The sequence below is a fragment of the Argiope bruennichi genome, chromosome 6, assembly GCF_947563725.1.
Source record: "Argiope bruennichi chromosome 6, qqArgBrue1.1, whole genome shotgun sequence".
NCBI lineage: Eukaryota > Metazoa > Arthropoda > Arachnida > Araneae > Araneidae > Argiope > Argiope bruennichi.
In genome coordinates this window covers 107402430-107419169 of record NC_079156.1, presented here as the reverse complement: position 1 = coordinate 107419169, position 16740 = coordinate 107402430, and the positions used below count along the sequence as shown (strand labels likewise).

General features: G+C 28.3%; 1 protein-coding gene across 8 annotated transcripts in view; it reads left to right on the top strand.

Moving 5' to 3' along the window:
• LOC129973074 (A-kinase anchor protein 13-like) overlaps window positions 1-15416 on the top strand; it is a 403154-nt gene extending 387738 nt beyond the window's left edge. For 7 of the 8 annotated variants that reach the window (XM_056087445.1, XM_056087444.1, XM_056087446.1 and 4 more), the window contains 9 exons: window positions 909-944; window positions 3153-3225; window positions 3943-4098; window positions 5161-5261; window positions 7394-7447; window positions 8115-8216; window positions 9491-9525; window positions 9842-9998; window positions 13666-15416. In XM_056087445.1, the coding sequence (XP_055943420.1) occupies window positions 909-944; window positions 3153-3225; window positions 3943-4098; window positions 5161-5261; window positions 7394-7447; window positions 8115-8216; window positions 9491-9525; window positions 9842-9998; window positions 13666-14178 (1227 nt within the window). In that variant the 3' untranslated portion in view covers window positions 14179-15416. The remainder of the gene's footprint in view (window positions 1-908; window positions 945-3152; window positions 3226-3942; window positions 4099-5160; window positions 5262-7393; window positions 7448-8114; window positions 8217-9490; window positions 9526-9841; window positions 9999-13665) is intronic. The other variant, XM_056087447.1, reaches the window with a different exon arrangement.
• The last annotated feature ends 1324 nt before the right edge of the window (window positions 15417-16740 follow it).

Below are 16740 nucleotides of genomic sequence, written 5' to 3'. Positions count from 1 at the left end.
GTGCGTTTGCATGCGCACGCATGCATTGTAATCTTTTTTTGTTGATGTTGATATTCTTTAAGTAGCATTCCATTAGACTGCCTGTATTTTACTTCCAAAATTTTAAAATTGAATCCAATAGAGTATTGGGATGACAAAAAGTTTTTGTACTTCAGATTTTCTAGGTAAAAGCTGTTGAAAAAATTTCTTTCCTAAAGTGAGAAAAGATTTATTTAATTAAATTAGGATTTTTTAAAAACTTTTATTAGTTATGGTTAATTAACTTTTTATTTTCTTATTTTAAAATTTTGTGATAATGATCATAAAAAGTGCTTTCAGAGCAGTGGAAGTCTGCTCAGCGTACAATTCTATAAGATTTGAGAATTGAAAAGAAATCATATTAATAATTCAAAAGGATGGCAAATACAATGCCTTTTAAAAATTTTATTTATTATTTGTGAAATTCATACCATTTAGAATTCTAAGGAATCGTCTTTACACAGTAATTAGCAACATTTCTATTGTTAATATTTTACCATACTGTCAAGAATATAATTTTGAATGCTGTAAAAAAAATGATTCTTTGCCTGATAGCTGCCCTTCTAAATTGAGGACATTTTATTGAACATTTGAAGTTTATTATTCTTTTCAGTGTCTTGTTTCCATAAATTGCAGAATCGATATGATGATTTAGATTGTAAATCAGGTTTCTTGCAAATCCTATATATATAACTCATAAAAAAAAATCCTGTTTTATTTTTAACTTTTCTTTGCAAAAGACATCTTATTATAAGAATTTACATTTGAATGTTTGGATTTATTTTTATTTCTTGTCAAGATTAATTTATTACATTATCTTTGTATAAATAAGGGAATATTATCTCTAAATGCTTATCATTGTTGCTGACTTAGTTTCATCCATTTTCTAGGAATTGATTGGTTTTGACAAACAAAAGATGCCAAATGTGAGTAATTTATTAATGTATTGAACTAAATTTGAAGTAGGAATATTTACCTCAATTTTTGTATTGTTATAAATTTCAAAATTGGTTTGTGGATATATAAAATCTGATCATTTTATATAGCTAAATGGAAAGAAACCTCTTTTAGTATGTGAAAACATGATGTTGTTTTGGTTTGAGGTTTTTGTAGCCTCAAAATGCGTATGCAACAAATTGGCGATTTATCGCTTTTGAGGCATCAATTTTTAGCTTTTAGGTTTATTAGAAAATAATGCAGAAGGTTGTCACATTTGGCGATATATCGCTAACTAAAGTTATAACTTGATTTCGAAATTATTCATTCTCTGAATTCTTATGAATTGTCTTAATTTAAATCATTAACCAGTTTAAACCTGTTTGAAACAATAACGAGACTATCAGATTACGAATGCGTCGATATATAGAAAAACGGAGTGGTTTTTTTTTTTTTTTTTTTTTTCTTTTCTTTCTTTCTTTCTTTTCCCATCTTAAAATCGGTCGAGCTCCAAAACTTTGTTTGCCAGCTAGGAAAAATTGAAAATTGAAGTTTAAAAAAAATTATCATTATATATATATAATATTGTTATAAACCAGTAATGTTGCTTCCCAGCACGGTTGGTTCTATCACCGGAAAGATTGATTTAAAATCATCTGTATTGGATGCTGCTTGCGTGCCGAGCCAATAACCCCAGAACTTGGCTACATTGGCGACAAAATGGATAATAATGCTGGAGACACACCTGAAAGGAACAGAAGGTTCTAGGCCCGCCTCCCGGGAACTATAAAAGGACGGTAGTCTCAAGCTGCAATGAACCAGAAGCGGAATCGTAGTTGGAAACATAGTCGCAGTCGTAGACAAATAACGAGTATTCGAGAGGATAGCGAATCAACGGCGGAGTGCCAGCGTTTGTGTGGAGCTCACGCTATTGCTGAACTGAGCTGTGTGCCGGTCCTGTTGTCTATTGTGGAAGCAGCATCAAGTCCTGTGAGGAGTAGCCAGTCGTGTGGTAATGAGTCGGCAGTTGCATACAGCTAAAGCGAGGGATAGTGAGAATTTCAGCCGTTTGGAGAGACCATAGAGCGAAGCTCCGAGTGTCCGCTCTCCTGCTGCATTCTGTCTGGCCTCTTTGTGTGCTGTGTTCGATTGTCTACTGTCTGTCGTAGTGTGCTACTGTGTGCAGGTCTCGGCTGTATATAGTTGGCTTTGTATTCGTCGTTTGTGTGTTAGTGTTTACGTGTTTAATAAACGTCGTCGTTGTTTTTTTTTTATTGAAGCCTATTGATTGTTTTCACACCATACATCCACTATAAACGAACCCGGTGACTTTACGGACTTAATAGTGGAAGTAAATCGGTAACAATATAGAAAGATAGAGACCGGCAGAGAAGTCTCGTGATTGTTTCAAACCGGTTTAAACTGGTTAATGACTTAAATTAATTAAGAAAAATAATGACTTAAAAATAATAATGTCCTCGTATGATAACTTGAAATTTGCGATCATAGATTTCATTTTATTTTTATTTTTTGTCAAAAATATTTATTTTTTATTTTTCAGCGATTTTATTTCACTAATTATTTTGATAAGGGTTTAAATACAATTGAATTAATTTAATGACTGTTCTGTAAAAAATGAAGTTAACTTTTCCTTGAACTTGATTTACCCGAAAATTTTATGCAGTATTTGATAGTATTGTTTTTAATTTTTTTTAGTAATCGGTTGTAAATGATTCTTTATGGCTATTGCAGTGCATGAAGAGGCTTTATGGTTATTGTAGTTAGTTTAATCAGAACTTTTATAACTGCCAAAAACTCGGTGATTTTATAATTTTTATTGGCATTTTAGATTTATAATGAAAAAAAAAAGTTTTAAATATGCCTCGATAAACTTAAAATTAAAACACAATTTCTGTTTTCTACTGCATAGTGTATTTGCTCTTCAAAACTGAACAGTTTAATATGCTGTAATGTTAAACTACCAACTTTAAACTATATAACTTTTGATTTCTTGATACTAATGGCAACTATATGATTGAGCACATGAACCTTAATATGAAATTATTGAAAACTAGCTTGTATGAAAGAAACTTTCTGCTCTAAAATAAAATTAACTGTTCTTTTAAAGGAAAAAAATACATTTTTTAGTGTTTTTATTGTGTTTTCTTTTATGAATATTAGCTTTAAAATGTTGACAGGTTGACTTGCAGCAATTTCTCCAAAAAGATGAAGAGGAAACAGAAAATTTATTAGTTTCATATTTAGATCAAGGTATAAAAATACTTGTTTTATATTTTTAAAAAGGAATTCTCTTTGATGAAAACAAAACATTTTAATGTAATTTTCAATTTTATTAGAAATTCTATGCCATTTAACAAATTAAAATATAATTTTAAAAAAGATTTTTATATTTTCATCTCTTAGTTTCATTATTTAAAAAAATTACATTGTTAGTTCTAATATTTTTGACAAATAAGTCTCTTAAGTACAGATGCTCAAGCAGTGAAACTGTCTAAAAATTGAAAGAGAATATTTATTTCTTGTACAATCCAAAAAAGTTGTGGATCCTTAAATTATTTGATTGTGAAAAGCAAGCACATTTATTAGATTTTCTTTTATTCGATTTTTTTAGTCATTCCTTAATCATTCAATCATATATAAAATCTTAAAAAAAAAAAAAAAAAAAAAAAAAAATTTAAAGGAATTCCTTAATCTATGATAATTGATTCCATTACCTCCACTTCCCCTATTAAAACAACGTATTTCTAGAAATACTCTGAAATTCTAGAAATTTTGTCTCTAATTTTTATTGTACATTAATGATAGTTATTTGAAATGAAAACAGTTTTATCTAATGTTTTTGCCGTACATATTAATTATTATTATTCAGATATTCCTTATGTGTTTTAAAAAATATTAATGTAAAACAAATCCATTAAAACTTCTGTTTGCTCTCTCTTTCCCTGAAATCCATTTTTGTATTTTCAGCATGCAGTATAGCCAGTCGAATGCTTTATTTTGATACAAGTCCTTACAGTAATTCTATTGAATACACTACTTCTGCCAACATGTCTCCCATTCTGCCAAAAAGAGCTGAGACCTTTGGTGGCTTTGACAATTCTGGAAGAGAAGTAACAGATAAAGGTAAGAATTCGTAATTTAAATATATTTGTTATAAACTCAATATAAACACCAATATTTAATTATTTTTATATCACTTAAATTCATGGATAAAAATTCTTTTACTGTGGCTTCGCATAGACTTTTAATTTTTCACATGCCATTCAAAATTTAATAATCTTATCTTTAACTATCTGATATTGATATGCCATGTTTTTTTGAGGATCTTCAGGCAGCTATTGTAATAATCTGAAAGAGTGATATTCGAATAAAATGTTGACTTATAATAATATGTTGTGCTGTCACTTTATTGATATATATATATATAATATAATATAATATAATATAATGTTATTTAATATAAAATATGATTATTGGTCATTTAGTGCATTTTTTCTATTGGAAACAAATGTCTTGAACAGTTTAAACATTAGCTATTGGGCTATAATCCTCTTAGAGGCTATCAATACCCTATATTTTGCTACTATGGCTAATATCCCACAAAATAAAACATGGCAGAATAACTGGTTTTGTATTTGATATATAATATACCATATTTAATAAACATTCATGTTAATAAGATGAGGAATATTTGGAAGGCATCTAATTTTTAAAATTGAATATAAATAAACATTTTATTGTCTGATTGTGAATTTGCTGTAAAATGGCAGCTTGTCTCTCCTGGTTATTGGATCTTCCATAATTTTTAATTTTAATCTGTATTCACAATGTTTTGGCTAGATAATTCATAATATAATGGTATATCAGTCTATTTATAATAATATATGATTATCATGTTCATTTTCAATATGAGAGTTACTTGTATATTGTGTGAAGAGCATTTTTGTTTAAAATTTAAGGATTTAAAAAAAAAATCTGTATGTCAGAATTCCCTTGGAAGAGAATATAATTTTTTAATTGTATATTTAACTGTATTTCTTTAATAATTAGACAAAACATTTTCTGTGAAGAAAGATATTTCCAATTGAATTTTGAATAATGTAACTTTTTATTTCAAAGGTAATTGGGAAATCTTTTTTTACAAGTATTTTAATTTATTTACTTTACCTTGTTCTTTTAATTTAGTCAGCGTTTTAAAACGAAAACTGATGCAGCTAAAAGAGATGGATGGGGATTGTCATGGAGACAGAGAACTTTCTTGTTCTGATTCCAGTCTTCATATCAAGGTAATTATTTAAATAAATGAAATACTTCGTGGGAATTTTAAAATGTCTTGAAAATTGTTGCATATACCGTGACTTGATCAATAATCTTTTCTGTAAAATTTGTACAAAACATTTGTGCATACATTTACATCTCTCTGATGTAAAATGTTCGCTTTGCTTTTGTACATACATTTACATCTCTCTGATGTAAAATGTTCGCTTTGCTTTTACAATGATTTTTCTTCCATCTTTCCTGATAGTATTTTTCTAACACAGTTTGAATGCCTTACTTTTCATATTTCTTTGTATACTTTTTCAAATTCCATTTGTCTATGCAGAATTTGAGTTTTGGTGAAAAGATGCAATAAATCTTTGATTAAATATATTGCCAACAAAACATGTTTAAACATGACATCTGTTATTATATAATGTGATACCCATCCCTAGCAATGAAAATATTTTCTGGTGTGTGTTTGTAGAATTTTTTAACCAAAAATTATATATATTTATAAAAATAAGTACAAAATTTAAATTAGTTCAAGCCTCTTAGTTTTTATTTTAAACTTCCAAGTGACCAATCTAACTTCGTCAAGTTTTTCTTCCATGTCAAAAAGCAATTTTTTCTTGCTAATATTCATAATTGCATTGGGAAAAAAATTCATATCATTGAATATACAGGGTGATCAAGAAATAACAGAAGGTGTTTGGAGCGCTGTAGTGTGTTATATACTGGGCGAAATATAACAAAATTTGGCCACCATACACATTAAGATATGCAGCTTTAATTTATCAAAAAAAAAAAATAGTACCAAATAACGCCAATAGCAAAAATCCTGGCGCTGGGATCAAAAACTTTATTATGTTATTTGCTTATATGGGTACTTTGCGACATGACATTGAAGATAAAAGGAAACGTTGCGGAAATTTAAGTCATTCTTCAAGAATCCGCCTTTCGATTGAGTTGTCGCACATGAACATGCATTATTAGTCAAGCTGTTTTATCAGAAAGATGAAAATGCCAGTGCTGCTCTTCATGAATACCGGCAGTTAAAACAGTTACCTGGGGGATGAAGACCATAACTAACGTACGGAGAATGGTTGAAAGATTTGAAACAACAGGAATGTTTGGTGTGCAAAAGGCTGAGGACGTAAGGTTTCAAGCAGGAACAAGTTGAAGAAGTTGCAACAGCCGTTGTGGATCACCTAATAAGCAGGATACCAGCAATGCCCATTCAATATCACGGCAAACAGATATCCCATTCTCGACAGTGCAAAAGATACTGCGTAAGATCCTGAAATTTTATTGCATAAGATAACACCCATTAACTGATAACACTGGTCTGTATCTTGGCAATTTCTGGTAGTGGGGCAACTTGAAAAGCATTGTGTATCATGCACATGTACCTGACATTCCTGCTTTAAAAGATCAAATAACATTACATGTCAGACGAATAAATGCCGATATGCTGCAAGTGACCGTCGGAAACCTCGTGTACCGTATGCAATTATTGGAAGTCACTTTGAGCCAAATTTGTAAGTTGCTATAATAAACGCTTTTCATCGGTATTTGGTATAATGCTATTTACTGTTGCCATTGGCAGTTATATATTCTTTTTCCACACATTACGCTCTAGCAGCGCAAGGATTTACCCAATCGGCGTTTTTGGTACTATTTTTTCCCCCATTGATAAATTGAAATCGCATAATCTAATGTATATAGTAGCCAAATTTTGTTATACATAACATGCTAAAGGACTCCGAACACCTCCTGTTATTTCTTGATCACCCTGTATATTGAAAAGTATAATATATTGGTTTCGAAAGTTCATTTCCAAAGACTGAAATTTATTTAATCAAAATAAGGAAACAGTTCTATCATGTGGCTAAAGACATTTTTTTACTCCCAGTAAAAAGATAATAATTCAAATTTGGTTCCTTTTCTCAAATAATAATAATAAACTTGTGAAGTGTCTTTATTTTTTATAACTTTTAATACTTTTTTCTCTTTAAGATTAGTTTGACTGCATAGAGAATTATGAATTTAATATTAAAAATTACTATCTAAATATTATTAAATGTTGCAGTTTATTATGTAGAATGTTACTTTAAAAACTCTTGATTATTCTTTTCAATCAACACTTAAACTTTTTCAGCCCAAAACAGAGGGAGTTCCTAATATGAAATTCATTTCATCTTTAAAAAGTCCTGTAAGTGTATTTTTTAGATTCGTCATTAAAAATAACTCATATAAAATTGGTGAGATGCACGTAATATTGCTATATTGTGTTTTCAATTGACACTTGATAAATGTGCATATATAAGGATTGTTTTATAAAATTTCAGTAAATTTATGGGTTAATTATATTATGAATAATTATTTAGAAAATTATATATTTAAAAGTTTTCCAGTATTGTAAAAGTATTGTAATAATTTGATTATGAAATGTTATAAATAAATAGAAATATATGAATATTAAAAAATAGCCATGAAATGAAGTTATTTTTAAAGCAAAATTTTGAGTAAGCATGAAACCATTGGCATCACTTAATATTTTGAATAAATCTTTTTGAAATTTGCTCAAATAAAGATCTTCATATAGTATTCATGTTATTTAAATATTGTAAGCAGGGGGTATTGAATAATATTAAATTTATATGTGTAGTAAAAAAAAAAAAAAAAAAACTTTAATTAAGTGATATGGTAAAGATATATATTTTTAAAAATCATGCATGAATTGTATGATATGTTTTTTACATTAATTTTAAGAAATCCTTTATAAAGTTAAATTTATTTCCTCCAAATAAGTACTAACTTTTGGTGTTATCTAACATGTATAATTACTTGATTTCTAAGGTAATGTATATGTCTTTCAGGAAACTGCATCAAGTGGTAATGCTTCCAGTAGCTCATTCCAAAGTGGTTACAACCGCATAGAAGAAGTTGCAGAATTGAATCATCTTCTAGCTAATGTGACGGTAAATTTATTCTATCTGAAAAATCAGTCTCTGACAGTTAATGATCTATAAATTAAAATTATATGGAAAACATATTAAATTATAAAAGATGTTTGATTATTATTCTTGTGTTTTAGTAGCATTTTATATTAACTAATTGATAATCATTAATAGTAATCGAGAATTAATCTGCATATAATATAAACAGTAAATGTATAATTTCAAACTGAAAAATATTTTAGCAATGGCATATATATATATATTATGTACATGGCACAGAAATTGAGCTTATTACGAATTGTCGAATTGCAATACTCAAATATAAACAAAATATCATTCAAATTTCAGACTGCAGTCATTGAACATTTTTACAGCTGTAATGAATCAAGTGCTTCACATAGCTAATTATTGGAGCTAAAAAATATTATTAAAATTATTCTGAAGATACTTCACCTAGTCACACCAAAGAGAACATTCAGACAGAGGAAAGAAGATATAAAAGAAATCAAGAAATAGGCTTCAAACAAAAAATGCAATCAAGTGCAAATTTAGGCTTAACCATTGCCATATAAAAAGTCGTGGTAAAACTTAAGATTAATGTAAATTCTCTTACCAAGCATATCAAAATCAAGTCAAAATTCTCTGAAAGTCTGCAGTCCTAGGTGTATAGCAGAAATGTTAACAAACAGCTTTTAAAATTGCAATAAAAAATTTTCATAATTATATTTGGCAAGAAATTGCTCTAATTTTTTTCAATTTTGGTGCTGTACATTAATCTTAAGCCTAGCCATAATAGTTATGTCTTACCTATGGAAATTGATACACATATCTTCATAAACAATTATCTTATAAAAAAGCTCTAATGTCTTAAGATACAAAAAGAGGACTTTTTAATAATATAAATTTCGTTTTGGATAGAATTCAAACACACTGTCAAAACATTCAAGTATGTTCTTTAGCCAATCATTAAATCCATTGTACGTTCTTTATTTCTGTTTTTATTTCATAATATATAAACTTTGTAAATTGCAGTAATTTGTTATAATTGAATTCATATGTTTTAGTCATATCAAATTATAAGGTGAAGTGTTTTTTAAAAGAAATGCATCCTATATTAATAAGTTAACAGTCTAAAGAGTCAATAATATAGGCGAACAAACTAGTCGCCAAAGACGGCTAATTCTTTATAAAAATTTAATTCCATTGGAATGAACGTTTTCACTATTTCAATCAAATAAGAATAAAATATTTTAAGATTTGTGATCGATATTTATTATATTTTTTATTATTTTCAGAGCTTAGTACATCATCACCTGTCTGTATATAGAAAGTAAGTATAAAGTTTATTTTGTAATTTTAAAACATATATTATATGCAAAAATAACTTATTGGCTTTAAAAAATAAGTTTTTATCATAGACATAAAAAAATTTTTAACAACATTTAAAAGTATTATATGTGAGGAATGATTTTTAAAAGTCATTATATGAGAAAAAAATTTTAAAATTTGGCCATTAAAAATAGAGTAGCTTTATTGGATTTAATAAAAAAAAAAGGTTATAGAATGCTAACTTTTTTTTTCTTTTACGATCTAAAATAAAAAAAATTTGAAATAATAAACTATTTACTTTGATATTTGCTCAATAGAGAATATGGTAAACGAAGATATCGACCTGATCATCAACTCGAAGAACTACGGAACATTCAAGAGAAATTAAGTCAAGAGCGTCTCCAGTGGGAGCAAGAGAAGGCCAAAAAAGAGAAGGAATTAGAAAAGAAGAAACAAGAACTACTTCAGATGGAGGTATGGTTTATTTTATGTTAGTTTTTAAATTCTTCACTGCATGGAAAATAATATTAGTCTTGGAAACCTTGAGAGATATTTGTTAAAATCAAATTTTGTTTATAAGTATATTAAAATGCTGAATATTCAAGGAATCAAGTTAGTTCCCAGTAATTATTCATTATTTATTATTCATTTCATATATTAATTGTTAGATCATAAATATTTTGGAGGATATAGACTTTGTCAGGGAGTTTGAGTGATATGAGAGAGATTGTATATTTTATTGACTTTTGCTTTTCAATCTAATGTAAGCTTTAGAAACTTCTGGAGGCACTTTGTTATAGTTGTAATTATTTTATACAAAAGTTAATTCATGTTCACTTAAAATCAGCTGCATAATGATTAGGAGGCAAAGGACATTTCCCTTTGTTGCCACGGATATGAAATATTGGTAATTTTTATTCCTTTAAAAAGCTGGATATGATATGAAGAAATGTCATTTACTTGGTGACATTTGCCCTTACTAAACCACTGCATACCACTGGGAATGAAATAATCAAATTGTATTCAGAATGCCTCTTATTCGTATTGCACCACTGTTTAAAAACTTTTTTATGCATTCATTTTTATATATTGTAAAAAAAAAAAAAAAATGTAAGCTTGCTAAGTTTGGCAGTTACTGTCCAATTATGCACAATGTGGTCTTTATGATAGCCATGGCAGATTTTTTTGCAGTCTCTAACAAAAAGATTTCTCAGTTCTATTTTGGAAGCCTTTCACCAGTTTTGTTGATTCTGCTTATATATCTCATAGTCATTTCTTGATAAGAATTCTAGCATGGAATTGCTTAGCATCTTTCATCACATTTTTTTTATCCTACAAAATGTATAATGATTCCCAAATTAATTAGTTTGCCGAGATTTCATTATAATGAAATAATTTCAATTCTTCGATTTAATTTAAATTATCTTTAATTCAAATTATTATTTCAAATATTGAAAATATTAAGAGCTATTTTTCTATGGGTGAAACTATAGTTATAGAGATATTCACTCAGATTATTGTAAATACTAGATTAAATTATTTAAAGTGTAACAGTGTATAAAGTAATAAATTTGAAACAGTGATGCCTTTTTTTGTTTTGTTTGTTTGATTTTGTTCCTAAAATAGAAGTATTAATATAAATAGGATATAAGCCTCAAAATAAATCATTGTATGATATAGCACTTTTCTTTTATCAAAAGAAAAGTGCTACATTCTGCATATTTTTTAATGTTATTATTAAAGTTGTAAGCTTCTTACTTCATACCTCAAAAGTATTTCATACAACTTTTAAAATCATTGATTACAAGTTTATTTCTTAGTCCATAATGACAACTAATTTTTTATTGTAAAGATTGTTAATTTGGACTGTTTTAGAATACAAACTTGGCCTTTAAAACAGACTGTTATTGGTATTTTAGTGATTGACTCAATGAACAGATACAAAAAATTTTGAAGATTCGTAGTACTAAGAATTGGTCCAATTGCAAAGTCTAAAAATTTCTATTCCGGAAGAAAACATTTGAATATAATACAGAGGAAAACATAACGCCCCCCCCCTTTATTATAATTGCTCAATGTGATTTCTCATGGTTGCATGGGCAACATTCATGTACTAGTCTTCATGCCAGACACTGAATTATGTTTATCAATTGAATATCACCTACACCTTCTGCACATGGCTATCTGAATTTCTAATATTATTTCATTTCAATGAGATATGTTGCAGGTTTTGTCTAGTTTCTCTGTTGGTAAAAGAATGGATGAATTGAGTTATACATTGAGAATTTTCACATTGTAGTGAAGAGATGATTTACTAATATAGCCAGAAGAGTCATATATGACAGTTATTAAGTACATAAACAAAACTTGAAGCTTTCTTCTACTGTTCGACAACTGATTGTAAAACCCTTTGCGGTTTTGCATGCACATTAGGATGGGTTTAATTCGTCAAAATAGGGGTGAAAGGAAAGACGAAAGGAGATGTTTACATTTAACAATGAAGACTATCTGTTTTATGAGATGTAAACATTACATACTTAGTAATACAGCAAGAAAAAAGTATTATTGCAAAGTAAAATATTTCAGAGCAATTTTTAATTAATGTAAGGGTCATAAACATTAAATAATGAAGAATAAATTAAAAATTTCTGTTCTTAAAATTTGGTAATTACATTTTTTAAAAAAATATTGATCTTTTTTATATCAAAATGCTTTTTATATGTTATTGAATTTTTTGACAATATTTTAAGATTAACAACAATGAATAATACAGAATTTATTGTATGTAAAACATTTTCATTTAAGGAATTGCTGTAAATAGGAAGCCTCTTAAAAATATTATACATTGTTAATCATTTTCTAATTAAGAATATTATTATTTTTAAATATGTAATATGAAATATTTACTAAAATTTTCTTTATACCATTCCTGAAGCATTTTTGCCATTTGAACTAGCCATATCAATATAAAATTTAGAATAAAAATAAAATGTGGTCAGAAACAACAGAACACTCATATACACATGAAAAAAAAATTGAACTAAAAAGTATCTAATGAGGGAAATCCAAGATCAAAGGTGAATACCTGAAATGTGCTTATCATTCCACGTCACCCCTTAATGAGATGGAATCGTCGAAATGCGGTCATCTCAGAATCCGTTGACGAACAGTATATTCTGTTCAGTTTTCTTCCTATTGCTGTTTAGAAGGAAGTCATAGTTATGTGCCATCTATGCAGTTTTTAGTTTTTGAGTAACTGTATAAATGAGAAATAATATGTAATGTGCAGCATGCACTGAAAATTAGGAAAAGCTACTGCATAATTAATTTTAAAAAATTCGGTTGAGCTGTTAATCTATAACTGGCGACATGAATTTTTTGATGCGGCCACAGACATGAAGTCAAAGTGACTCCATTGTTATTTTTCTTTTTTGTCCTTTGTAAACTGCATAGGATTTTTTTTTTTTTTTGAAACTCAATACATTCTGGAAATCTGGTAGTTACCAAAAATAATAAATATCATTAAAAATGTTAAAGGTTATAATATTAAATGTTGGAAAGATGTTATAAGAAAAACCTAAACAATCTTTGAATGAATATTTATTTTGTTTAGGTATTAGAGAATTACATTGATGTTAATAACTATTAGAATTTAACAAACAAAAATTTAGAACACAATATTTTAAAATATTTTTTTAAGAATACTTCTTTATTCTTTTTGCATTATTCAAATTAAATGCAGTTTCAGAGACATGAAGTCAATAACTCCATAAATAACAACAAAAACTTTGAAAAAAATAACTCGATTATATGTGTTCATATTTAAACTTTTGCCAACATACTCCTGAAAGAACAATTTGAAGGTACTGAGGAGATGATTGTATTAAAAGACAAAATACCCCATGAAAATCAGAACTAATGAACAGTGTGGAGTCATTTTGACTCCTGTCTCCAGTTACGAGTTCAATCCTTTAGAGTATTTTTAAAACTAACTAGCAATGATCGGAATTACAAAAAAAAAAAAAAGCATTTTAAACTTAAGTTAAATTTGCATCGTCTAAGCGATATTGCTTTTTCTGTTTCAAATTGATTATTGTTCCTATAGTTTTCACATAAGTCTGAAATGCAATTACTTTTACAGAAGCGCATTTGTGGTGAACAAGCCTCGACAGACTTTAACAAACTCACCTGTAACTTCCCAGATCAAGTATGTGATCACAACTGCCCATCTCTGAGCCTCTGTAGACACAGACGGTCAGCATCCTTTGATTTTCGAACTCTAGGTAACCTTACTCATGATGTTGGTGGCAGGCAGTCTTGGAGTGGCCCAATCGATGATGCCTCCCTTTCATGGCACCAACACTTCTGTGCCACCCAAAGTACATCAAACATTCCCCAGGCTGTAATCAGTGTGCCAACAGCTCCACATAGCAATCAGAACTCACACGACAAAAGTCCTGAAGCAAACTCAAGCCCAGGTACTGATTCTCGACGAGTATCTGCAAGTGACGGTGCAAGTTCACCAAGCATCACCAAGAACTGTAAGAATGACCAGAATTTTAACAGATGCCCCTGTACACCCCCATTAGAGTCGAACGATAAGGAATTAAACCACACGACCAAGTCGTTTTGTCGGTGTCAAGATTCTTTGTAGAAAAAGCCATGTTTCAAGTACAAGGAAGGACAATCATTTTTCATTTGAATATCTGCACGGGTGATATTTCTTAATGGTGACAAAACGTTTGTTGTGCATTCCCATTTCGAGTGAGTGTGACTTTTATCATGCAACTTTTAAGTGTTATTCCAACAATATGCAGTTTTTAATCGAATCTCTTATATGTGACCAAGAAAATCTTGCTGTTCTTGCCATTTCTCATAATCGTGTCTTTTTTAAAGTTGATTTTAATTTTGTTAATTTTCAATATAAAATTGAAATTATATTTAATTTTTATGCAATTATAGTCTTAATTGGGGTTATGGGAAAATTTGGAACTTCTTTAGAATTACTAAATCAAAAGTTTAAAAAGTGGGTTCAAATGATCAAAAGTTACCCAATCGATTAATAGGTCTTTTATGTATTCTTTTAAATGGGATTTTTTTTTATTTTGAGATAAATAAAATATTTAGGTAACATTGTTTCATTTTAAAAATGTAAAAATACTATAGCTACAATATTATAGTTAATAATAATTTAAAAAGCAGGATTTCTTAATGAAATTTAAAAAGTAGTATTTTATTGGTTCTTTTTGAGCTTAATTGTCTTTCTTACCTGCAATGTTTGTTCAGAAATTGTTTCCTTCATTGCTATTTAAATGGTCTTTTTCAATAGAACTACAGCTTTAACATTGCATTTTGCTTCTGTTAATGGATGCATTATTACCTTTGTCTTGCCATTTATTATGAAAAATTCTGTGAATGTTGACATTTTGGATCAAGTTGTCCTATGAATCTCAGAATTTTTTTCCAATCATTCCATTTTGCAATTTGTATTATATGTATGTGGTGTTATTGCTGTGAATGAATTGTGACTATGTATAATTTGTTAAATTATTTGTACAAACTATGTGTCTCTGTTTACTTTAACTTTAGGAAATGCTTCCAAAAGTTAGGAAAAGAAACAAATCAAACCGAATATTCCGCTCTTGCAAATGTTTTGCATTTATTGTTTTATGTGATTTATTAAAATTATAGGCGCTAGTCTTCCAAACTGTTAAATCTGGTATAATTGTTATTTGATCTGTTATCAAAATTAAAATTGGAAACATTAATGAAATACTGTTAAAGAAATCAAACATGTGTATATAAATATATAATTGTTTATGTTAAGATTTCAGTCTTTCTCGCAGTGCATATGTCTTCATGTTTTTCAGCACAAGTATTTGTAATTAAATTTGTTGTAAAATTGAAGTGTGTTTTTTGTTGTTGTTTTGCTCCAGGTGCTTTACTTGGCCAAAATTTTAATTATTCAGAAAACCAGATAATAGCTCTTTTTATTTTTTGCATTAAAATTATTGGAATCTTGATTACACATTGATGTCAGATACCAATCAGCAATATTACGTAGCTTTTTGTATTAAGTGATCAAAAGTTAATATTTTTTTAAATTCAAATCAAATTTTAGAAATATAAGATCCCAATTATCAAACCTAATGTAACAGTAAAATTAGTAAGTAAATAAAAATAATTTTAAAATTTATGATATGAACTATTGAACAAAAAATTATAAAAGTCAGTGGGTCCAGTACAATTGCTATGTACTGAAACAGTCCATCAGGCTCAATAACAAAGTGTAACATTTTATTCTGTATGAACAAGCAGATAACAAAACACATCCAAAGCATATACAAGAACAACATACAACTATTACATCGATGATAAACAATCATAACAGCACAAAAAGTTTAAAGTGAACTCCACAGATGAGAAACTTTACATGACTGTTCACTTGTCTCAGCTGCCTGCTATTTTCTACTGTCTGATTACTTAATTGAACCCAATTATCGATTCACTCTTGACTCAATGCTTGACTCGTTATTGACTCAATTATATGACTGGCTATTCAGCACAGGACTCAACTAAATCGATACTCTCCTAGCTTTTTATAATTTCTGTGTCAAAACATTGTAGGATTAGCAAAACTTGCACTCTAATGGACTTATTGACAAGATTCCTATATATTCTGGAATCTTCGATTTTATCATTAAGCATTAAGCATTGAGTCATTGATCCTGCATTCATCAGAGCTATCTGTAAAACTGTCTTCCTTACCAGAGGACCTACTGCAATGGGAAGCAACATTACAAATTCTTGACAGTGTTTTATAATATTATATAATCATTTAATATTATATTTAATTATTAGCTTATATTTTGTTGTATTTGTTATAAAGCAGAAAATTTTATTATTTTCTACTTAATTTATTATCTTTAACATTTTACTTAATTTATTATTATAATATATAATAATATTTTAAATCGTATCTCAAATTCATCATAATTCTTTTGCAAATGAATGCTTAAATTAATTGACTCATAATTAAGTTTAAAAATAATAATCTTTATTGTTATTTAGAAAGCACAAATGTGGAAGATTTTAGACCACTTGATCTCTCCTCTAAAGTGATTAAAAAATCGATTACACTATTCTTTACAATCATGAATTTGATCTTTACAATTCTGAAACAATTCAAGTTAATAAAAATATTTTTTTTTTAATT